This window comes from Pteronotus mesoamericanus, unplaced genomic scaffold (genome assembly GCF_021234165.1).
Source record: "Pteronotus mesoamericanus isolate MK-2021 breed Mesoamerican mustached bat unplaced genomic scaffold, CSHL_Meso_final contig_130, whole genome shotgun sequence".
In the NCBI taxonomy this organism is placed as follows: Eukaryota; Metazoa; Chordata; class Mammalia; order Chiroptera; family Mormoopidae; genus Pteronotus; species Pteronotus mesoamericanus.
In genome coordinates this window covers 6,586,243-6,611,150 of record NW_026555060.1, presented here as the reverse complement: position 1 = coordinate 6,611,150, position 24,908 = coordinate 6,586,243, and the positions used below count along the sequence as shown (strand labels likewise).

At 39.5% G+C, this 24,908-nt stretch overlaps 1 protein-coding gene and 1 long non-coding RNA gene across 2 annotated transcripts in view; both read right to left on the bottom strand.

Annotated features, from left to right (window-relative positions):
* The window catches only part of LOC129085528 (uncharacterized), a 73,665-nt gene extending 67,769 nt beyond the window's left edge, over positions 1-5,896 (bottom strand). The window contains exon 1 of the long non-coding RNA XR_008530733.1: positions 5,856-5,896. This is a non-coding gene — a long non-coding RNA (uncharacterized LOC129085528). The remainder of the gene's footprint in view (positions 1-5,855) is intronic.
* A 7,068-nt stretch (positions 5,897-12,964) lies between these two features.
* Positions 12,965-24,908, bottom strand: part of ANXA3 (annexin A3) — a 54,459-nt gene continuing 42,515 nt past the window's right edge. Inside the window, exons 11-13 of the mRNA XM_054591925.1 lie at positions 24,232-24,290; positions 22,058-22,180; positions 12,965-15,271 (exon numbers count right to left, since the gene is read on the bottom strand). Coding sequence (XP_054447900.1) covers positions 15,212-15,271; positions 22,058-22,180; positions 24,232-24,290 — 242 coding nt within the window. The 3' untranslated portion in view covers positions 12,965-15,211. The remainder of the gene's footprint in view (positions 15,272-22,057; positions 22,181-24,231; positions 24,291-24,908) is intronic.

The following is a 24,908-nucleotide window of genomic DNA, read 5'->3' as shown; positions in this document are numbered from 1 at the left end:
TGAGCTCCACCCACATTATGGAGGGCCATCTGCTTTACTCAAACTCTGCTGATTTAAATATTATTCTCATCTAAAAAAGTATTTTCACAGAAACATGTAGAACAATGACAATGTTTGACCAAATAGCTGAGTGCTGTAGTCTAGCCAAGTTGACACATAAAGTTAACCTAGAGTTTCTGGTCATATAAATCTTTTTTCTTTTTTAACCTTTCTTCCTCCTCCTAGACTGAAACATGCCCTCTTACAAACTCACTGTTCTCCCAAAGGTTCTTAGAGGGTGGGGTGGAGCGTCAGCTTTCCTCTCTCTAGTGTACTTCCTCTCCTGCTCACTACCCTCACCCACTCTCATCTGTTGCTCAGCTGAAGCCTGAGCCTTCTCAGTGCTGGGACTTGCAGGATCTGTTCTCACTCTCTGATACTCCTCCAGATGACGCTTGTCCCTTCACCTCTGTCTGGTCCGCTGCCATAATTTTTAGTGACTTTAAAATCCATGTTAACTTTTTAGATTCTTTGACTCGTTACACATTTTTTGAGCTAAAGACTTCTGTCTCTGGCCCACCTGAGTCAGCAGAAATACACTCTGGGCTTGCATAGGTCTGGTTCTGAGATTTACCATCCCAGCTATAGCCACAGCCTGTCTTCTCCTCCACCTCACCCAGTAAGTACATCTCCAGCTTGTCTGGCATCTATTCTGCTTCATACATCTATTTTACTTCATTGACTAATTCTAGTTGCATCCATTGCTTCCTGTCTTGCTTGCTAGAATCATTGACTTTTTATTGCCACCACATTCTGCATTTGACTTTCAAAGGACCCATGCAAATAAAAGTGAAGTAGTAGTAACTTGGTAGATAATAATTAGATAGGAGCTTTTCCTCCTCTTTCATTGCTCCTATTCCTCATCTTTCTCTCTCAACCGTCTTCTTATTTTATTTTTTCCATTACAACTCTTGTAACTTGAGCATCCTTACAACTACTTTTATTTTTTTAACTCTATATCTGGTAGATTGCTTGTCTCCATCTCATTTAGCTCTTTTCTGGAGATTTTTCTTTCATTTAGGGCATGTTTCTTTGTCTTCCCATTTTAGGTGTCTCTTTATGTCTGTTCCTGTATATTAGGTAGATCTGCTATGTCTCCCAGTATTAGTAGGATAGCCTTATGTAGTAGGTGTCCTATGAGATCCAGTGGTGTAGTCTTCTTGATCTCCTGAACTGGGTGTTCCAGGAATATCCTTTGTATGATTTATGTGAGCACCCCTGTTGTAGTTGAGTCTTGATTGCTAATAGCTTATTCATGCATGGGGTCGACAAAGCAGAATTCATCTCAGTAGGGTCTGATGCCTCTGAGATCTCCCTTTGGATGTGCTGCTTGTGTAGCTATTGGAATCCTACTCTGTTGTCTGAAGCTTGATACTGGGTACATTGGTTCTGGGTCCTCTTGGGAGGGACTCTGGTGCAGGTCAATGTCAGATGTTTCCTGTGTTTGGCCCTAGCCAACCTGTTTGGAGCTACAAAGTGATTCGCAGTGTGTGGCTGCTTCTGCTGGGACTGGGTGTGCATGGGAAAGACCAAGCTGTGCACCAAGGCTGGCTTCTACCAGCAGCAAGCCTAGGGTTGGGCCAAGAAAAGGCCCAAGGAACCTGGAGATTTGCCTCCTCCTGCCTCCACCTGTCAGCTGCCTGTTAGGCTCAGTCAATGAAAGAACCTCATGCAACCTTGAGTTGCATGAGATAGGTTTTCAGTGAGTCACCAGGTAGGGGTGAGTGGTGTTCAACAGATTACTACAGGTACAAACTCAGTGCCAGTGCTGGGTTTGAGGCCACTTTAAGGTGCACAATACAATGATTTGATACTTGCATATATAGTGTCACATAAGTCTAGTTAATCATACATAGTTACAGCTTTCTTTTGTGATGAGAACTTTGAAGATTTACTCTTTTAGCAACTTTCACGTTTACAATACATTGACTATTGCTGAATGTTATATCCCCAGAATTGCTTATGAGACACTGATTTATTTTAATCTACCTGTGTATGTCAGCCTTTATAATGCTTAACATATAATAGGTCTTCAATCAATAGTGATGGGCTTAATTAATGACATCATTCCAATTGTATAGATGAAATAACCACTCAGAGAGATTGAATGATCTTCCCAATTTCTTAAAGCCAGTTGGTAGAAGAGTTAGGATAAATGGGGCCTTTCTTATTCCATGGTGCCTAAGGGCCTCTATAAAGCAAAGATCATAGTGCTGAGTTCAAAGTAAGCCATCAGTGTGTGTTCTTAGTTCACCACTGCCTTATTGAAGATGTCTCAGGTGCAAAGGGCAAGTGTGCTACTTCTCCAGAGCTCTGCGTGATCCTTTTGTTCCTCATTCAGTCTCCTCTCTGGGCTCTTATTCCCCGTCCTGCTCCAGAAACTGTGGGTTCCCCTCTGGCTTGGGGCTGGGCCCTGCTGACCCCCTGGATATCTGCCTGCATGTCTGCAATTACTTCAACTCCAACTGCACCCACCAGTGACATGACCTTTAGAAGCTGCCAAGTCCTCAGTACTGAATGGCTTCAATACTATGGCGTTCTGTGGCACAGGGAAGGGAAGACTACAAAATAGTGTACTTTCCCCTTAAAAAGTACGGGAAACACAAAGCCAGGGAAATTATATGAGTACTCATGAAAATTTTATTCGGTCTTCTAGCTCTGCCTCTTCCCCTGTACCCTGCCTTGCACATTCTAGAGTCTCAACATTTGATGGCACAGAACTCAGCACGTGGAAGACAAGCTGTCAGCACTCCTCGTCTGAGAGCCTCCTTATCTGACCTCTCTCATCAGCCTTCAAGATACTGTCACTGCTTTCCTTGCCAAGATGGCTTTCGTTCTGTACTCAGTGACTTCGTATTATAGATGAGGAAACTTCCGAGGAATGGGTTTTGACTTCAGTTTTGATGACTTAGATGTCAGTGATGTATTCTGAAGTTGTTTGGGGTGTGAAGCCAGAGGGTTCCTGAGACATCCAAGTTTCCAGACCCTTCTGCCCTTGGATCACAGGCTTCTAAAGTCAAGGGTTTCACAACTGTTCCTATTGTTGCGCCAAGTCACCACAGTGAGAGACTCAATGACATGGACTTTGGAGCCACAGGTATCTCAGCCTGTACTGTGGCTCCAGAATGACAAGATTGTGTGACTTATGGTGGCATTTAGACTTTTTGAGTCTCAGTTTCCTAACTTATAAGTGGGGGTCATGTAACCTGCCTCCTGGAATTGTAAGGTTACAATGATGTAACATCTATAATTGCTCATACTGAGTGGTAAGAAAACTGTGCCTATTGTTGTTGAAACGAGGACACCTGAAAGGATGGGGCAAGTCAACACCTACTGGGTCTTCAGGTGTGTTTTCTGAGAAGAGAATTGTGAGGTCTGAAAGCCAAAGTCCAAGAGAAGCTGAATTCTTCTCTCTGCAAGGGAGTCCAGAATGTGGTGTCGTTTATTAAGCTGCAAAAATTCCCCGTGGTTGTTATACTGAATATGCAGCCCTTTGTTGTGCCCCTGTAGCTATTAATAGTAAAACTTTTGAAACAAAAAGGATCTTATGCATGTACTTGGTATATGGCAAAAGAGAACAGGAAATGAGGAAAAGATGCAGATATATCCAATTATTACTATGTTTCAGATTTTGTATTAGGTGCTCTTTGTTAGATAAATTTTGTTACTTCATTTTTCTTACCTTCCATAACAAATATAATCATTCCTTCCTTGGGGTCTTCCTAGCACTGTGAGTTAGATAAATTATTACTCCAATTTTTTTAAATTGAGATATATTGACATTTATATTGTATTAATTTTAGGTGTACAACATAATGATTTGATATATGTATGAGGATATATTATAAAGTAAATAGCATAATAAGTTTACTTAACATCCATCACCACACATAGTAACAATTTTTTTTTTTTTGTGATGAGGACTTTTAAGATTTATTCTCTTGGCAACTTTCAAATACACAGTACAGTATTATTAACTACAGTCATCATGCTGTACATTATTTATCTCCAGGACTTCTTTTTTTATAACTGGAAGTTTGTACTTTTTGATTACCTTCACCCACTTCACACCCTCCCCACAACCCTGCCTCCGGCAACCACTAATTTGTTCTCTGTATATATGAGTTCAGGTTTTTGTTTTTAGATTCTATATATAAGTGAGTTCATACAGTGTTTGTCTTTCTCTGTTGTATTTCACTAATCCCATATGTTAACAAAGGAAATGGTGGATCAGCCTCACTAAGTAATTTGCTCTAGGTTACACAGCCAGCAGGTCATATCTGAACTCAGAGCGCGGCTCCAGAGCTAGAGTCTCCTTCATGCCCAGGAGGGGAAAGGTCAGGGAGGAGACAGGACCAACACACTGAGGAAGCCAATGCAGCCCAGGGGAACAGGGCAACTGCAGTGTCTTCAGAGGCATAACCATGGAAAGAGCTGTGGAGATTCCCCCAGGGGCTTTCTTTGGGTGGATTATAAATTCTGGGAAAACTTGGACCTCCTAACAAGTTTCTGGCTGCACCTGGCCCAGTCAAACTACATAACCAATACCCAGAAAAAGAGTGAGGAGAGAATGGACAATTTGTGCCTGGTGGCCAGGGATGGTCTCCGTATTGAAATAATTAAAAGTAGACTAAACAGTGCAAAGACCTCTCCTTGTCTTCTTAACAATGCTGAGCTTGGCCAGAAATTAGAGCAGAGGGCTGAGGAAGAGGCCAGGCGGTAGGGAGAGGAAGGAAGCTGCTTCTCTCCCCACCGCCAAATTTTCTCTCCAGAAACATATCTGGGTAAGTTGGAGACATTCTCCAGTCATTGCTGTTGACTCCAGGGACAGAAGGCTTAGAAGGTGTGGGCCGGCGCTCACAAGATCTGAATGACTGCTCGGGGCCCTGGACTGCCCGGCTCTGCCTGTGGCACATTCTGGTCTCTCTGTAGAGTCCTGACATCTCAGTGAGGCACAGAAAGAGCCAGAAAAATAGAACCATTCTCAGCTGGATGTCGTGCTGCATCACCCACTTCCTTGGAAAGAGTCAGCTCTGAGTGTACACGAGATGACTTACACTGGCACTAACCTGTGACAGGGAGGGCAACACAGCTCTCCACTCCCTGTCAGCTTCTACAAAGTAGGAAATATAATCAGCATCTATTCTGTGGGTTCTGTCACAAAGATTTAAAGTTGTCCCTAGGTAGACTGGATCCCACAAAAAAAATATCTGAACTCATACAGAGAAAAAGAGAAAGAGGGAGAGAAAGAGGAAGAAGCCAAACTTTCCACCAGATACCTCAAAAAGAGGAAAACAAGTGAACATTAAGTATGGACCCTGCTCTTCAGTGACCAGAGAAAGCCTCTTCGCTAGCATTAATGGCCCACTTAGCCCATGTACTTATCACTGCATGGTTTTCTAATATAATCAAGTAACACATAATCAAGGCAGTTCCTGGGAGCTTGTTCCCATGCAACTCTGTGCCAATCTTTATATATTCGAAGTCCTAGCTCATAGTTTCCATTCCCAGCGAATCCTTCCCTGACAGAGCTAATCAGCAGTTTCTTTAAATATCTTCTTCGTTAACTCTGGAAATCAGGAACGGCAGTGTGAAAATCCTGCCTGAGGTCACACAGCTGTGTAACGGGGCAGCCAGGCCTGTCTGATCCCCAAATCCACCCCCTGCCTCCGCTGACACCTTTATTTGGGCTCTAGGCAACTTTTAATAATCCAACTTTCTTATATTTCATATAAAAGTTTTAAAATTCATAAACCAATAATAAATAGTTAAACATTTATAAAACACAACTTAGAAAAAAGAAGAAAATGACTTACCTGTAACCCTACCACCCGGAGACAAAGCCGCCATTGTCGTGTGTGTTCTTCCGGTCTTTCTGGTTTACCTTTTACCACTGTTTGGTCAACATGCTTTTTTTTTTTTTCTGTTTAGCAAAATATTATATAAGTGTCTGGCTATCTATAGCTGTAAAATGTGATAGTGCACAGTAGTCTACACCATACTTAATAGCATTGTTATAGAGCATATCACATTTTATTACAGTTAAAAAGTTAGTACTTTCATAGGGCTTCCTAGATGCTGGGCCATTCTAAGTACTTACATGCATTGAGCCATTTGAGCTCAGTGTCCTGCTGGGTGGTAGGTTTAATTATTACTATCACTCACACTGCAGAAACAAGAAAGCTGAAACATAAAGACTTTATGTGATTTATCCATAATGACACTGCCAGTGAGTTTAGAGCTGAAGTTTGAACCTGAGCTAGGCTGGCTTTGGACTCTTAACTATTGTCTATACAACTTAAACAGCCTTTAATTGAGCACCTAATAATCAGCAGTTTCTTCAAATATACTATTTGTTAACTTTGGAAGTTAGAAACAGCAGTGTGAGACCCTTTCCTTGAGGTCCAACAGCTGTGAGGTAGGGCAGCCAGGCCCGCCTGACCCCCAAAGCTGCCCACCATCACCACAGCCATCACCTCTACCACGGCCCCCACCTCGCTACCTTTGCTAATGAGCCAGGTTTGTCTTTATTTTCCCTTCCTCATTCCTTAGAATATCAGCACCTTGGAATTCGGAAGTGTGTAGCTTTACTCATCTTTATAACTCTAGCAACTTGCACTGTTCCTGGGCCATGCTTACTGTACAATAGCTGAAGGAATAAACAACTCAAGGAGTTGGTTTGACCCGTAGCAACCAAGAAGATATTTTGCATGAAGAGATCAGGTAACACCTGTTTACACAGAATTTGCTGTGTGTGATCTGGGTTTCCCTTTGTAGGCTCAGCTCTCCAACACAAAACAAAACAAAGGGTTTAAGTTTTCCACATTGGGGCTCTCTAAACTCCACGTGAGAAAAGCAGCTGAGCCCCGACAGGGGCCCTAGGCTCTGGCGGCCCTGTAGCTCTTAACAGCAGGTGTGAATGTGGCTCATTCTCACCCACTTCCCCCCTGGAGAATTTGTTCTCCCCACCCCCTACCCAGTGTGGGGCACTTCTCTGTGCAGGAGCTGATTTGATGTCAATGTCCTTTTTCAAAGTTCTTTTTGCCTGGTGGTTGTGTCACTTGTTACTTCAGCTCACTTTCAGAGCTCTGCAAGTCCTGGCCATGAGTGATTATTTACTGCCACATTCAGTTCCATAGCTTGGTTGTTTGGAGTCGTCCCAGTATGCTAAGTTAAAGGTTCGATCCCGGATCAAGGCATATACAGGAATCAACTAAACGATGTGTGAATAGGTGAGCGACAAATTGATGTTTCTCTCTCTCTCCCTTTCCTCTCACTGCAATCAATTAATTTAAAGAAAGATTAAAAAATAATAAACACATGCAGCTGAATGGGCTGTTCTGGTGGCTTGGGTTTGGGATTTCTTTTACAGCTTACTGCAGTCACCATTCCGTGCGACTCCCCTCTAACGCTCCTTCTTCATCACTTAAAGTCCTCTCTCCCACCTTTGACTTTGTCAAATCCACTGAAACAGGAAAACTGGCCTGAGAGCAGGGCTGACCCTGTGGTAGATAAGACTGCCATGAGCCGAGTCTGTGGAAACTGGAGGAAATGTACACTAGTGAAATATTTGAGCACAAAGCAACTCACGCTTGCTTCGCTTTCAGAAGGAGAGGGTAGAGAGTGGGTGGGAAACACCAGAGTTTGTCGGTTTGCTGGGGTGGGGTTGACAAGAAATCTGGGGTACTTTCCATGGTTCATAAAACATGGGTTTCATAGGCAGGAAATTGCCAAGAGCTCTGCTTTATCTTCTTCCCTAATTACAAACTAGAAGGGTTCACTTTACAAAGGCCAACCCCCGCCCCCCGCCCCCAAGTGAATTGAGTAGAAGCAATTGTAAGTCTTCCAAACTGAGCCAGAGAATAACAGCTAACATTTATTTGAGCACTGACAGGACGGTAGGCCCTTTGCTAAGCACTTTAGTTAAACTGACATGTGGAAACTTCACACCTTTTGGAGTCTGAACATTAAATTCTATTGCCATCCTGGCCTTACCCGTAAGGAAAATAAGGCACAGAAAAATTAAGTAGGTGCTCATTCATGTATCACACAGTTATCAGCTGGGGCAGGGTGTAAGCCTAGGGAACCTGCCCCTGCATCCTCTACACCTCACCAATGAGGTGCACGCATTTGATTCCCATTGTCAGAGGACACATTTTTTTGACAAGATAACACTGATTTCAGTGAGTATTTTCCTTGGAGAATTCCAAGGCCATTTTCAGAGCTACTAACACTGTGCAGTGCTAAAATAAGCATCATTTATTTATTCTGCAAATGCTTATTGAAACCTCCTGTCTGCTATTTGCTACACAAGACTAAGACAATGCAAGGACCAGTAATTAGTTTTGATTGAGTTATATTCTTTATATGCTTTATTTCATTTAATCTTCACAACAACTCTTCAAGATAAGAGCTGTTATTATTGGGTAAAGAATTGAGGCACAAAGAAGTTGAGCAGTTGTCAAAAACTGCTATAGTAGGTAGTGAAGCCAGGATTTAGACCCAGTTTGATAGACCTTAAAACCAGCCCTTTAAAGACAAAGTAAAATTGTAGAAATGAGAAGTTATCGATAAGACACAAATGAGGAAAATGAAAGAAGAATACACAGAAGAAAAGTCTGACTTAGGCTACTTAAAAATTTCCTTTAATATACCCTTACAATAGGCTAGAGAAGCACCTATTCACTGTCTTTATTTGTCATTTTCGTACTTCCTAATGAATAGACCAAACATCCCATCGCTCTGAAACAAGGTGCACAAATCTCCTGCCCTTTGCAGTTCATCTATCAGAGTTCATGAGTCTTTCCAGCTTGCTAATTTTCTCCCCCACAGTCTTCAGAGGCTAAACTTAAGTGTGTAAAGAGATGACTTACATGTACTCACTTAGGTGGGTGATCCATGGAAAAGTTAATAAACATTTCACCTAAGTGCAGATGGTCCTGAAAATCATGAGAAATGAGAGAATTAAATGAAGTGACCTCTACATTCTATTAAGAAGGATTTTACAACAATAAGATGCCTAGACCATAACAAACATTCTATAAACAATATAATGAAGGCTTTTTTTCCGTTTATGTTTGGCCCAGTTATTCTGAAGCAAGTAAGTAGGTTTTTGCCTTTGGGGCACAAAGTCATGGGGTCCGCTTTGAACTTGACCTGCCACCTTGTGGAAATCAGAGGCAATAAAAAAAACCCCATGCACCTTGATAATTCACTGCAGTAATAATGTGATATAAGCCAGAGATTTTCAACCTTTTCCATTTCATGGCAGACATAAACTAATTACTAAAATTCTGGGGCATAGCAAAAAATATATATGATATATGATCTGACAAAAAATAGGTACAATTTTCATTCATTCACACCAGGTGGCTATTGTGTTGGCTGTTGTGTGCGTGTGCGCGCTCGCTTGAGACAGAGGCAGAGGGAGAGAGAGAGACATTGATTTGTTGTTCCCCTCGACTCACTAGCTGATTCTTGCATGTGCTCCCAGTTGGAGATCAAAACCTGTAACTCTAGTGCATTGGGATGATACCCCAGTCAACTGGGCTTTCCAGAGAGGGTGGCTGTTGTCATTTTCTTATTTGACAATCTAAGAGAAAAGAGGTCAGTGCCCTTGAATAAATAGTCAGTTACTGCATGTTTTAAAAATTCTTTAAAAAAATAAAAAAATAAAAATTCTTGCTGCACACCTGTTGAAAATTGCTGATCTAGGCTAACATTAATTAAGTGCTTACCATATGATATGCACTACTCTGAACACCTGTTGTTTTCTAAATTTAACTATCAAAATAACCAAAGTATTATTGTTCTCATTTTAAAGGTGAGGAATATGTGACTTAGCAAAGCAAAATTACTTGCTTAAAGCCACAGATCTGGGTAGCATGACCCTAGGCCCATGCACTTAACCATGACCCTGCCCTGTGCCCTGTATTGTCCTTCCCATTGTGGGATTTAAATATTTAAATAAGTATTGTAGTTCTTTGGAAGGATCACTAGCAACAAGGCTTCATCTTGAGCTAGCCATGTTCCATCAGAATCATCAGAAATATACTTTCAGCAGTTACTAGCTGATCGAATACATACGATGCAAGAAGAATGAGAGTAAAAAGTCTGAAAGAGACATTCCCTTGGAGGCCTTTTTTATTATTTCAGTGTTGCTTTCTCTTTGGAGGGTCCTCTCAAGTGATGATCACTTCCTTCATCCTCACCCTTCTCAGGATTACTCATGTGCAGATACAAACTGACCTGGATACCAAACCTAGGCTTTTCTGCTGTGCAACCTTGGGCTACTAACCTAATCTTTCTGAGCCTCATTTTCCTCATCTGTAAAATGGGGATAATATTATTCATTTTACACATATAACCATGCTTTGTTTCAAAGCGCTTAAGACAGATAAATACTATAACAACTCTGAAGATGAGATCTAAAATATTTACTACAGCCATGGCATGTAGTAAGTCCTCAATTCATACATACAACAAAATTGATTATTCTTTAAAATGGGAACAATAGTAGTTTCTACTTCACAAAGTTGTTTTGATCCTTAGAAAACAATTTGAAGAGTGTTCAGCACCTCTACCATAAATGTTAGCTGAGATCATATTATTATTACAAGGTATCGTCCAAGGGGCATAATCACTTTCATCTGTATAAACTCTACAATTCTACATCACATTTGAATAACATTCCATACTTTTCAAGGTCATTCTAACTATTTATTCTGCTCCTTACAATGGCCAGGTACAATGGGCAGGAAAGGCCTACTACCTCACTTTACAAATCATTATTCCTAAAGTTCATTGTGGGAACTGGGCTAGAAATTTAGTGATATGTAACATATACACTGACATGCACAATGATTTAGTGGCTGTCCCTTTACATGACAAGATTACACAGTAAATTCCTGCGAAAGCAAGCATCTGAGATAATTGTTCCTGGCCCAGACCTTCTAAAACCCTTTTAATTTCCTAGGTGAAAAGAGCACTATGATCACCTTTTATTCCAATATCTGGTTTTTGCTAATAGGTGAGTGTGGGGGGCTCCTGGGTGCCTCCCGGATGTGGGCTGGTCATCGGAAAGAAGCCATAATTAGAAGCTTGGAATTTTCAGCCCCGCCCTTCATTCTCTTGAGAAGGGAAAAGGGCTGGAAATGGAATTAATGATTGCTCATGCCTATATGATGAAGCTTCTATAAAAATCCCAATAATCTGGGTTTGGAGAAATTGCGGGTTGGTGAACACATGTATGGGGCCGAAAGAGTGGCATACCTGGACAGGGCATGAACACTTTGTACCTCTTCCCACATACCTTGCCCTATACTCCCTATCCTTTATTATATCCTTTTATAATAAACTGGTAAACACCCTGAGTCTGTGAGCCACTGTGAGCAAATTAATTGAAATCAAGGAGAAAGTTGCTGCAATCTCTGAACTATACCAGTTGGTCAGAAGTACAGGTTACAACCTGGACTCTTGATTGGTGTCTGGAGATGGGAGGGTGGTCTTGTCGGACTTGACCTGTGGGATCTGATGCTACTCCAGGTAGACAGCATCAGATTGAGTTGAGTTGTAGGACATCCAGCTGGTGTCAGAGCATTGCTTGTTGGTGTGGGGAACAATTTTCCCCACACACATTGAAAACTGGTGATCAGAATCCATTAGAGAGAACAAACAGATTCTTCCTAGTTTTGTGTACTGACCGCAGATGAAGGCTCCTACTTCTGTGGCCATAGTAGGGCACCATAGCTTCAAAGAAGCACAAGGGGTAGGGAGCCAGATAAAACTATGCTTTCCTGACTTCCTTCAGGGCAATTCTGTGGCCTCCTAGAAGTTGTACCTATGAAATACACAATGAAGTGATACATAGCAGTCAAAATAAATACAACACATGACATACAATGCCATGAATACCACGTAGCAAAATAAGTGAAAAAAGAAGTCCCAGAAATGACATACAAGGCTCACTTAATAAAGACAAAAAAATGAATGAAAAACTATATAAGAAGGAAGCAAGGGAACAATGAACATCAAATTTGGGATAGTGGTTACATCAAATGGGGAAGTGGAAGGGGAAAACTATGTGGTTGGTAATAAGTTATTGTCAAAGTCTTAGTGTTCATATTGGGGAGTAGTTTCAAAAGCAATTATTACAGCCCTGGCCAGGTGCCTCAGTTGTTTAAAATGTTGTCTTATACACCAAAAGGTTGCAGGTTCGATCCCCGGTCAGGGCACATAACTAGGTTGTGGGTTCGATCCCTGGTTGGGGTGTGCACAGGAGGCAATTGATATTTCTCTTTCACATCGACATTTCTCTCTCTCTCTCTATCTCTTTCTCTCTCTCAAAAAAAAAATTAATAAAACATGTCCTAGGATGAGGATTTTTAAAGAGTGCTATTACATTTTAGAAATGAAGACATAGAAGAATGAATGGGAAAGGGAAAGAAAGGAAGGAAGGAAGGAATATTTGTGGAGAACTCTAGTGGAGAAAACCATTGCTTTTCTAGAGGAAAGGAGAACAGTTAGTATAAAAATCCAAAGCAGGTAGATTTCTTCTCCATGACTTTGGAGAATTTGTTAAGATTAACATCTTGTAATGCGATTTTAGGAGTTTTTCTAAGGAGAACATACATGCATTTGAACTTGTTGCTTCTCCAGAAGTCCCAATGTTCTGGCTAGCTTTACAAAATATTTATCTCCATGGTGATAGGTAGCTTGGAAAAAGTATATGTAGGTAAAATTTCTGAATTCTTCTCCAAGGCTGCCCATAGTGCAATAATATTAGTTTCTTTTTCCAAGTCTGGGAAGCTGAGACTCAGGTATATTTACTAATGTTTAAATAGCCACTCCAAATTCACCTATATAACTCAAATATATGGAAAAAAGAGAACTTCATTTATTCAACAAAGATTTATTAAGTCCCTTTTATGTGTTAAGCACACTCTAAGTACTAGGGATACAGCAATGAATATAATAGACAAAATTCCCCACATTCAAATAGCTTATGTTCGATGTTGAAAAGAACTATGACCTGGAGGTGGGATACATTTTAAGGCAAAATAGTGATTAAGAATCTGGACACTGAAGTTGGGCTGTTTGGGCTTAAACCCAGGCTCTTCCAATGGGTGTTTAATTTCTTCAAGCCTCCATGCCTATATCTGTGAGTTTGTGCCTTCACTGTAAAGTTCCTTGAGGATTAACTATTTAACACATACTACACTGTTTAACATGGTGCCTGATACATAGTAAGCACTTATGTATTAGTAATGGTTTATTGCTTGGTGAGACACTCATTCACCAAATCACTGAAGCCAAAATCATAGGGGCAAACTTGACACCTGACTACTCTGATTACCCTATTCCATCAATTTTATTTCCTAACTATTTCTTAAGTGTGTATATCTTCCCCGCTTTGGTCTCCCTTTTCATTATCTTAGAGCAGACTGACACTTCTGGTCTTGATTTTAGAACTAATTTGCCAAGTAGGCTTCTTGCCTGTAGCTTTCCTCTCCTATGCATCCCTCCCACTTGATAAAAAATTTGAGCACATCATTTCTCTGGCTGATATCCTCCTAGAATGCTTCTTCCATGACTGCCTCCTGCTTATGAATTGCTTAGCACAATATATAAGCTTTCATAAGCTGGCCCCTGCCTATCAGTGGTTACTTCCCTTGTATTCTAAGCCTCCATCACACTAACTTTTGGGTAAAATTGTGTACACATCATGCTAGGTCATAACTCAGTGACTTTGCAAGGGCTCTCACCTATAATGGGGAGCCTCTCCTCTTCTTTTTAACTGGTGGAGTTTATAACTTTTAGTAGGCTGAATTCTTGACCCCACTTCCATATTGCTTCTGTCTCTTCTTATACAATGTAATTTCCCTGAATGCACAGTATATACTGTATTGTGTTTACCTGCTTACATGTCTTTCTCAGATCTTACGCTCTTTGTCAAAAGGAAATGACCCTTAGTCCCTTTGGTGTATCCAATACTTACTTAGTACAGGGGTTGGCATGTGGTGCGTGAACTGACAAAGAAGGGTTGCAGTATTGTTTGTGATCATTTTGATGTTGCTTGGTAATAATAATGACAACATAGTAATTGAACACTTAACTATGTCCAGGCACAGGGCTAAGTGTACACAGGCATTATCTCACTTAATCTTTAAGAAATGCTATGAGAAAGACAAGTGCTGTAACTACCATCATTTTATAGATGAGGAAATTTTAGTTTAGCAGAGCTTAGTTCTCAGTTCACCTTAGTTCACCAGGGGAATGCACTGATTAAAAGCTCTGAACCCATACATCACTGTTTCTATCTCTCACACATCTATCACTTTTATTGTAGTCCAGGCTGATAATTCTAACTCGAATTTTTTACTTCACATATTTCATATTAGTCAAGATAGTTGATGGTAGGTCCCTTTCAAAGATAACACGAGGGGTTTTTTAAATGCTTAGTTTTGCAAACTTAGAGGAAAAGGAAACCTTATAGATTTGATTCTAACTATGCATTCTGGGAAAGCAGTTATTTAGCCTAAAACAACCACAATTCATGCTTACCATTCAGACAGGAAGTGGTTAGATTAATAGCTCAGCAGATGTTTTCTGAGGCCTTCAATAACTTAATATGCATTGCCATTCCTATAGCTTGATCATGAAAGGGGTAGGCAGGGTTACATACATCTTCCTTTTTTTCCTTTTCTTAAAGATGGATGTGATTAATGACATAATAGATAGATTGAAGTAGCAACAGCTTTTGTAACAAAAATGTGTTGTAAAATATTATTAGTTGCCAGCACCTGGTACCAACAATGTTGGTAGACGCTAAAAACAGACAATTTAATAAAAGCAACAATTTTATTACCCTGCTTTTGCATTTAGTATTTTAGAACTGTACGAAGATTCTCACTTCCCACGCAGAAATAAAATTTGGATGGTATTAGGCGATCCTTCCTCATATTAAATGCTCATTTATGAACTCCTACATTGTGGTGAAATGTTCTACAATAATCATGTTGCTGTTGTTATGAAACAATGAAAATCTCTTTTAGGAAAATAAGTTGCTGTTTATACTTGCTTGTACTTTTAAATACTGTGAGAAAGAAGTAAGCAGCGCTGTTGGAAAAGCCCATCGTGGGAGCCGGCAACCTCCGGAGATGGTGTTCTTGACTCAGTCATCTCCCCCACAGAGCTTCAAGAGAGTGGCTTCATAGTCTCCAGAAGTATCCGACTGCAAAGAACAGGACCGACGAAGAGAAGGCAGATAGAGCATAAATAATGAGGGAACCACAAATGAATCAAATCCCACAGCACTAGGGGATTCACTGGGGTGCAAGACTCATGACATGTACTATTTAGTAAAATGCACCTGTAATTCCATCCTTCATTCATACTTGAGTATAGTTATTTTCCAGCCTAACATCTTCTTTACAACATATAATGTTTAAATTTTTCCTGATATATTGCCTTTAAATTTCAATTTGAGTTTAATAAGATTTCATTAATTACACAATATTACATAATATTAATTTAACAAAAATTTAACAAATAATAGTTTTAATAATACATTTTATTTCCCAAACCCTTGCTCTTCTAAGAGCTAATTATTTTAACTCTTAAAAGGACTCTAAGCAGTAGGTATAGGTATCTCCATTTACCACATAATAAGTAAAATGAGAAAAAGAGAGGTTAGGAACTTTGTGCCAAGTCTATGGAGAGAATAAGTGGCAGAAGCAGGATTCAAATCCAGATCGCCCGGCCCCTTAACACTATACTATACTTAAGAAAGTGAAATGAACTACATCCCCAGAGAGTGCATTTCTCAATTCCTTTCCCCTAGACTACCCAAAAGAGGTCTTGGTTCAGAAAACCTACCATGGGAGACTGAGGCTAAAGTACTACGATGTCACGTTTACTATGCAAAGAGGTAAAAATGTTTGCATAGCATCAGAAGTAAAACTTGACTTTTAACCTAAATTGCCTAAAGAGTTCACGTTACTCTTATTTTATTCAAGGCAACTCAAACAGCAAGCATTTCTTATCACTTAAGTTTCTCACATTGGGGTAAATATTAAGTAAGTGGTAATGTAAAGGAAGCAATGAAGAAGGGTCATTTAGAAAAGAAGTTAAGCATCATTTTCATAAGACACAACAGGCATTAATGTTAACATTCTTCCATTTTACACAGATTTTAGTTCCTCCTCTATTGCTTTTCCTAAGTCTTGCTCTGCCATATGTAATAACTTCTCAAACTGATGACAAGTCAACACTGTGTTAAAAGAGCTCCCTCTAGTCATCAAAGTTGTAAAAATTATTAGGGGTTCTATCAATCTTGGAGAAAACACATCTGTTGTTTAACACACAAAACTATATTTAAAATTCTGATCCAGTATAGACATTAAACAAATGTTCATCCTTTTCTCCTACCTTTATTACCTTATGCCTTCTAGTAAAATAGCTATTCTATTTATATGGCATTTTAGAAATTTTAACACAAAAATGTTACTGTAATTTCAAAACCTTTGAACATACTTCATGCTTTCCTAATTAGGCCATACTAATTGTTCTTAAGAAACTAACTAAATGTTTCTCTCAGCTGGCCTGTTTTTAACAGTGGTTCTCTCTTCTCCCAAATTTGATGCTATTTTTTATCCTTTACATTTAATTCCACTTCCCAGGTGTTTCTTTGTGGTGTTTTTTAAATTATTCCCTTTTTTCCATTCCAACAACAACAAATCTACCTGAGGCTTTCATCTCTTGCCTCTAGTTTCCTTAATGATAGATTCATCAGTCCCTTTCTCCAAGTTGTTAATTCTTATTGTTTTGTAAATCTAGTCCAATCACTACCATATCCTTGAAGCAAGTAGCCCTTACTTTTCCTGGGAATCCTGGCTTTTCCTCCTTCCTCTCTAGCATCTCCACCTTTGTCTTCTTGGCAGCTTTATCCTCTACTCTCCAGCCATTAACTGTTAGTAATGCTTAAATCTCAGTTCTCAGCTTTTTCCTTTTCTTGGTCTATATTTTCTCCCTAGAGGATTTTCATCCATGTCCAAGGACTCAATAACATAACTGACTCTGAAAATATTTCTCCTACCATTAGCTGCCTACTCAGCATCTCCCCTTACATCTCAAAGACATCTCAAACTCAACACATGCACTTTTTCCTCCAACTCCAGAAAAGAAAAAACAGGCCAAAAAACAAATAAACAAACAAAACACCTAAAACCTGACCCTCATGCAAGAATTGGCACGATTATCTGTTTCCCAAAATGAGAAACCTGGGAGTCATCCTTGCTCCTCACACCAAATGTCTTTTTTTTAATTGCATTTTTTTCCCACTTAGCCCCTTTACAACCCTTCTCTCTGTCACAATCTCCACTCTATTGTCCAGGTCCATGTGTCTTAATTTTAAATATCTCCTAAATATCTTTTGAGTCTTTGCTCTTTCCTCTCTTTGCATTGCCAGTAGCTTTGCTTACTACTTTGTACTACTCTAATATGACAATACCCCATACTCTTCTATCTTCTGTCTAATTCATTCTCCACAATCTCAGGGACCTTTTCCAAATGTACTTCTAATTATGACACTATGTGCTTAAAACTAAAATTCTTCAGTGGCTTCCCATTGCTCTTTAGCTAAAGACAGAAATCTTTAAATGTTGTCAAAAAAGGTCCTATTTGACCTGACCTCTCTAGCCTCATTTTTCATTATTTCTCCACCACCTCTAGGGCTTTCCGCTTGCAATTGCATGTTAAGACGCTCTACTTTCTCTCGACGCCCACAACCTTTGCTTTGTGTCGTCTACTCACCCTCAGATCTGAATGATTACTTCCTCATAGAAGCCTTTCCTATAGGTCAACTCCTCCTATTACAGGATCTGACAGCATAATATTTTTTCCCTTTACATTTAACATAGTTGTACAAATTTTCCATTTACTTGTAATTCCATTAAGGACAGAAACTTTTCTTCCTTGCTTATAATTATAAACCCAAACTTGGTACTTAAATTTCATTCAGTAAATATTTTTAATTGAATAAATGAAAAACAAATTCCATGACCTCAGAGCTGTCTTTCAACTGAACTCATCATTTGGATTTTATTTTTCAATATTCTCCAAGGTAGACCTTCTAATCAATCAAGTGACTTACTACTATTTTCCCTCCTACTTCTCACTACGTTTCTAGAGCATTCACCTTTGAGATCCCACTTACCAGCACAGCACCTGGCCCATAGGAGGCACCCAATACATGTTTATTCGCCTGAAAGGTAGGCTCAAACCCATTTCCTGAAGAAAATATTTCTTATCTAACCCCAAATTTATTTTACTCTCAATTCCCATATTACTATGCTCTGTACCCTACAATCTAGTATTTAATTGTATGCTGTTTCATATTATTATTTTTTAATTATTTTATTTATGCCCACCTCACTTCACACAGATTATAAATTGAAGATGATTGCTGTGTTTTCCCTTAAAGAGTCTGGAATTGTGCTATTTGTTAAATAGGTACTTAATTTGTTCATCAAGGAAATCTACTAAAAATGGAATTTCATCCAGATTTTTTATTGATAGTTTATTAGTTAATAAGAGAGACACATTTTTCACCTACATCTTTCTCTCCTTTTCCCCACCAATCATCACCTGAGAAAGGTGTTAATGAGAAATGGCTAAACAATAGGCAGAAGAGGAAGACAGGACCAAAAGCCTGGATGATATTGTAGGGTTCAGAATGAGCCATCCCAAGATGTGCCTCTGTAGAATGCAGATTATTTTAAACTAAAGGCAACAGAGACCTTGCAGCTCAAGAGAAACTTCTGCCCTCCCCTCTTAACTACCAAGAAGAATTAGGGGCCTTGCCAATAATAAGAGATTATCAGAGATAATCTTTTCCGACCTATCTGTATAGCAAGGCAAATTAAAATTTACTGAACATCTGTTCTTCTTACGTCCTGCAGTGACTGTGAAGCCCCAAGGCATCTTACCTCATATAAGACCAGGAGGTAGGTCATATAGGCCTCACTTTACCTTTCTGTCCCTGAGTCTCTCATGCATGTGAGGCTTCTTCTGACTCTCTTCTGTATGTGGGATTCCCATGCATGTGTATGCAATTAAATTCGGTTATTTTTCTCTCATTAATCTGTGTCATGTAGATTTAATTATTAGACTAGGTAAAAAAAAACTTGAAGGGGAAAGTTTCTTCCTCCCCCACAATATACAAAATGGAATTTTAGCTACCAAATTACAGAAATTGAACCATCCGAAAGGATCTATTCATCAGTAGTGAAAAAGTAATGATATTACTTAATAATGTACTTTTAGGGCGGAGAAATGAATAAACCCTATATAATTTTAAATTACAAACTGAACTCTTCAGCTATGGGTTTTCCTCTTCTGTCAGGATACCCATAGTTTAGATATTTCCTAATACAATAAGCCTCAATTACCCAGACCATTGGGGAAGGGAGAGCTATTGATTAATTTAATTTTCTGGTTTGCTGAGGGTGAAGTGAAAGCCCTCTTTATGTCGCAATCTTATTACTGACAATCTTTATAAAAGGTATGTGTCTACTTTTCTGCCTTAGTAAGAACAATATGGTTAACATTATTGAATCTTCCTCTGTTGATTGAAACTGTTGTAATGTGTCAGGATCGATTCAAATTGCATTGAGTATGAGCAGTTGATGAAATTTGTGCTAAGCCCCAGGCACAGTCTGAGAGCTGCCTTTTTGAGTAAGTTCCTGATTTCAACTTAGGCATGCATCTCTTTCTGCAAAGGTTTAGTACAAGAACAAAAGCTCTGGCTGATTTAAAAAAAAAAAAAAAGTATGGGGAGGGAGATTTTGGTTTATGAATCTAGTTGACTGAGTGATGTTCAATCACTTATCCACTGTAAAAACCCCTGTGGAGCTTGAGGCAGAAAAGTTCTCAAAAGGCCTGCCCAAAGGTCCAGGGCAATGTGTATGCCTGGTCAAGGGTGGTTATTGTGGGCAGGGCCACCTCAAAGGCTAGACCATGAGCTTCAGCAATTCGTGATGACACAAGAATGTAGACTTAACAGAGGAATCCCAGGTGGCAATGGATGGATGTTGCCTCCTGTGTACTGTGGAACTCCGTCCTTGTTGGGGCCTGAAAGAGGTGGGAGCCCAGGATCAGAATCCATGGGGCGCTAAAACAGTCCTATAGCTGATGCCCAGATATCTAGACAGCTCAGCCTCCACTTCGAACTTTGGACCACTGGTGCTCAGAGCAAACGTGTCTTTCTGCCAGAATAGGTTTGTCCTCTGGGCCCCACCCTTGAGCTTGGGTCTTGGTGACTCTACACTGATTTAGATCCACTTGTCTTCACCTCTGGGCCTACTGCTCTCCAAAGCTGATTTTCTCCAGACAGCAGTACGGTTTCATGAGCCGGAGGCATAGGAAGGCCTGCAAGACGTCTGTGAAGCCAGCCTCAGATGCCATCTTTTCACCTGGCCATGGCTCTGAAGCCTGGGGCAATCTGACAGCTCGCTCGACACCCTGGGCTTCCACTTTGTTTCAGGGACCCAGCTTGAACTAGCGCTCTCTATTATTACTCAATGACTGGAGGCTTGCATGCCATCTGGGAGGCCAGGATAGAAAACAATCTTAAAGGCACTAGCCCCTTAGTTCATCATTTCCAAGTTGCCATATTCTTACTGGGACTATGACTTTTGAACTATTAGCTTCATGAATGGAAGGCTCTTACACAATTTTTGCAAGTCTTTCTTATTAAGTCTAATAATTTGGAATTTATTTGGGGTTTCTATATATAAAATATCAACTGAGATCTAAGTACAATGAAAACTGGTTTTATTCTTTAAAACTGACAGGAAGTTGTACTATACTTGTGGAGGATTCTCATCCAGAATGATAGGCTGTAAGAAATTGATTTTTTTAACTCGAGAAACTATTTTTAAAAAGATTGATATATTCGACTTGATGGAAAATGGTATGGAAAAACACCTTCGGCCATGTCAAAGGAAAAATAACATACTGGGAAAAATACTTACAATTCATTGGAAAAAGGTGACTCTAACTTACATAAAATTAAACCCCCCAAAATTAAAACCCCAAATTTCAATAGAATGGGCAAAGAATATTAAAAAATTACCAAAAAAGAAAAGCAAATAAAATTTAAAACATAAAAATATGTCAGCCTCACTCGTATTAAGAAAAACATACATTAATACTACACTGAGATACAACTTGCCACTGATCAGATTTTAAAAACCCAAAGCTTGAAAATACCCTCTGTGCCAAAGCTATGGAGAAGCAAGGACTCATGTATTTTTAATGGGAGTGCAGATGGAAGCCAACTGGTAATATTTATCAAAAGTACAAATATATTTACATCTGTCTCAATAATCCTACCCACTTTTGAGACTTTATGTCAGAAATAAACTCCGCTCGAATTTATGCCACAGATACACTTGTAACTTATGAAATTGTGTATGCATATTGCAGCATTGTTTGTGACAGTAAGAAACGGGGACATCTATTGATGTGGTGGGTATAAATAAACAAATAATGGAATGATATGCAGCTATTTAAAAGAAAGAGAGAGCTTCCAACATACTGAAATGAAAAGAACTCCAGGCTGCAGAACCATGCTATATGGTTTGTGTAAAACAAAGAGGAAAATTAAATTATGTATTTTTCTTTCCTGTCATTTTCATAAAGAAGCACTGAAATAAAAAAAAAACACTGTAATATAAAAAATAGGTAAACAACTTGCATATGCAATTCACAAAAGAAAAATGAGTGGCTGCTAAATTGAAAAAAAAAGAAAAAAAGTTGAGTATCTATCAAGTGCCTGAGATTCTAGAGCTGAAAAATAGTCTCCATCATTAAGGCCTGTTTTGCTATTACTACACTTTTGCACATTGACAAGGAGAGAAATCTAAGTCACATATCTCCCTATTCTAAGGATTATAGGAGAAAGAGGATGGGGAGAGAAAGGCAAAATGTATTTTGCTATTTTTAAAAGGAGACTTACTTTAATTGCTGAATATAGGGAATAGCCACAACGTTTCTTAAACTCTGCTCGAATGTCCAAAAGATCAATTTCTGATCTGGAAACCATTATTCGGTTCAGAGTAAACTCATCAGTTCCAGCACCCTGTTAAGAAATGCAGGTGTCCACAGTAAAAATCTCATCAGTCACAAAACAGCTCATAGACCTATTTCTATAAGAAATAGATGATGGTGCACAAAAGAGTCAACCAGTGACACCTCTTCATTCGTCTACCATTAACCTCATCATTCATTTACTCAAAAAATATTAATTGAGAACCTACTCTCTGCCAGTACCACGGCAAATGCTGAAAATGGAGATGAGATACCCCTGTTAATCTTCCAGTTTTGTAAAGAATACAGGCAAGAAACAAGCCATTAAAATATAATATGATATATAGGAAATATTGGGCACAGATGGGCCCATATATTAGGGGAGCCTAAAATAGACTAAGGATTAGGAAAGGTCTGTCTGAGAAATTGGTATTTAAGCCGGGGCCTAAATAATCAGGCAGAAAAAGAAGGGATGGGGTGCACAGAGAGAGGAGAAAACATCCCAATGGAGAAAACAGCAGTTGTGAAGGTTTAGGGCAAGAAAGAATGCCACATTCAAGGATCCATAAATAATGAGGAGGAACAGCAAGAGATGTGCCTGGAATGAATCTTGTAAACCATGAAATGAAATTCCGACTGTATCCCAAGAGTAAAGGGCGGGCTATCGCAATCTTTTAAAGATGAGAGTACTGAGATCAGATCAGATTTGCGGTTTCAGGAGACCTTTTGACAGCAGTATGAGAGATGGACGGCAGGACAGGAGGAGGGTGAAGGCAACAGAAAAAGACGAGAGGCTTTGGGGCTCCTCCAGAGGTGATTACACTACAGAAAAAAAGAGACGATGATGGCCTGACCTAGGAAAAGGGCAGTATGGATGGAGAAAATGGGTTGATTTAAGAGATGCTTATAAAGATGGATGACAACACTTGAGGAGAATGAAGGAGAGGGAGAAGTGTAACATTTCTGAGCAGTTAAGAGGATATTGACACAATTCGTGTATTCAGCAAATGCTTATTGAGCATGCACTATATGCCAGGCATTTTTCCATGTACTGTGCATGTGGTAGTGAAGGACACAGACTATGCCTCTATCCTAAGGCAGTTTACGTCCTAATGAATGGAGATGGTCAGTAAAGAAAGTTAACACATTGTCTATTTAAATAGTAATGATTATTATGGAATGGGGTGTGACTAAAAGGGGCCGATGGGCCTGAGTAGTCAGAGAAAACTCTCAGGAAGTGCCGTTTGAGTAGAGACCTGACAGATAAGAAGGAGCTAATCATAGGTAGAGCTGGAGGGGGTACACTTCAGGCAGCGAGGACAACCAATGTAAAGACTCTGATGTGGGAGACTTGGCATAGTCACGGAACAGAAAAGCTGAAGTGGCTGAGGCACAGAGAACAAGGACGGGGAGGAACGGTATAACTTCAGAAGCTAGGCAAGGGCAGATCCTGTCGGGGCTCCACACTAAGATCGCTGAACACAGGATGGGAACCAGACATGGGGTGGGAGGTTTGGCAAAGCGAGGGAAACAATATGTTCCCTTTGGACATAACGTGGAAGGTGCATGTGGACTTCCACAGGAAACGCCTAGTAAAGAAACTGAAGTAAGCATCTTCTGTGTGCCAGGTGAAGTGCTAGGGTCTGAAGACATACAAGAGATAAAAACAAACAGACAAAAACAGAAACAAAAAACCCCTCCTCTATTCATGGAGTTCACCATCTAGCAATGGAAACAGACAAGAAAACATAAGGTTTCTATATCATGAAAGGCTGCTGGCTCAGTCTGGTTTATTTTAAATAAGGCAGCACAAGAGTCCACTAAACCTAATGAGTCAAGTTGAGGTCTGGAGTTCTAAAACAAGTTCTACTGCCTACACGTACTGTCTACTGGGGGAAATAATTTAGTCAACATTTCACTGTATCTCTATAATCATCAGGACACTCATTATCTAAATCCATGAGACAAATTAGTAGACAAATGAGCTAAAAAAGAGAACTCATTAAAGTGGACAGAAAGTAAAAAAAAATCCATCAATATTAGCAATGTTTTTACATTTTCATTGAGGGAAGCTAAGAGCGTGTATGAAATTTCTACACCAACCTTCAAAGCTTGATGCAGTCTTTCAGCTAAAAAGGCAGGCACGTTCCTTGCACAATGAACTGTATAAAAAGTAAAGTATGTTCACTGTCACTTAATAGAAATTGCGTTAATATACAGTAAAATGTTTTTTAAAAAGATTCTTTGGGTAACCATATCCATTCTACCCCTCCACCCCCACACACACTATTGGCACTCATTTAAAATGAAAGAATGAATGCTTAACTTGAATTTCAAAGCCTTATGACATCATATTTGCATAAAGCTTTAGCACAGTAATTATCTTTAGCCATGGGGAAAATAAAATTACCTGCCAAAGAAACTCCCACATCACATGACTCATGTCCAGCCCCCAGATACACCAACACCTACGCTTACATTGATAACTCCCTAGCGTGTACGGTTGCTGCGTTTCTAACATCTCTGACTACTGATGAATGACTTGGATCCAAGGACTGCAGTGATGTTGCTCCAAATAATTCATTAGGTAAGAAGGGGCCTGGAGTTCAATTTAAAACTTTTTCAAGTGGAAAGATTTTCTCTTAAGTGGCTGTATTAGAATTTATAGGCTGGTTAGAGTAATTATATTAGAACCAGCGCCTGTAATCTAAATTCAGTTACAAAACAAAACACTGTAATCTTTCAATTCTTTATTTTGAAATAACAGATAAAACAGAAGT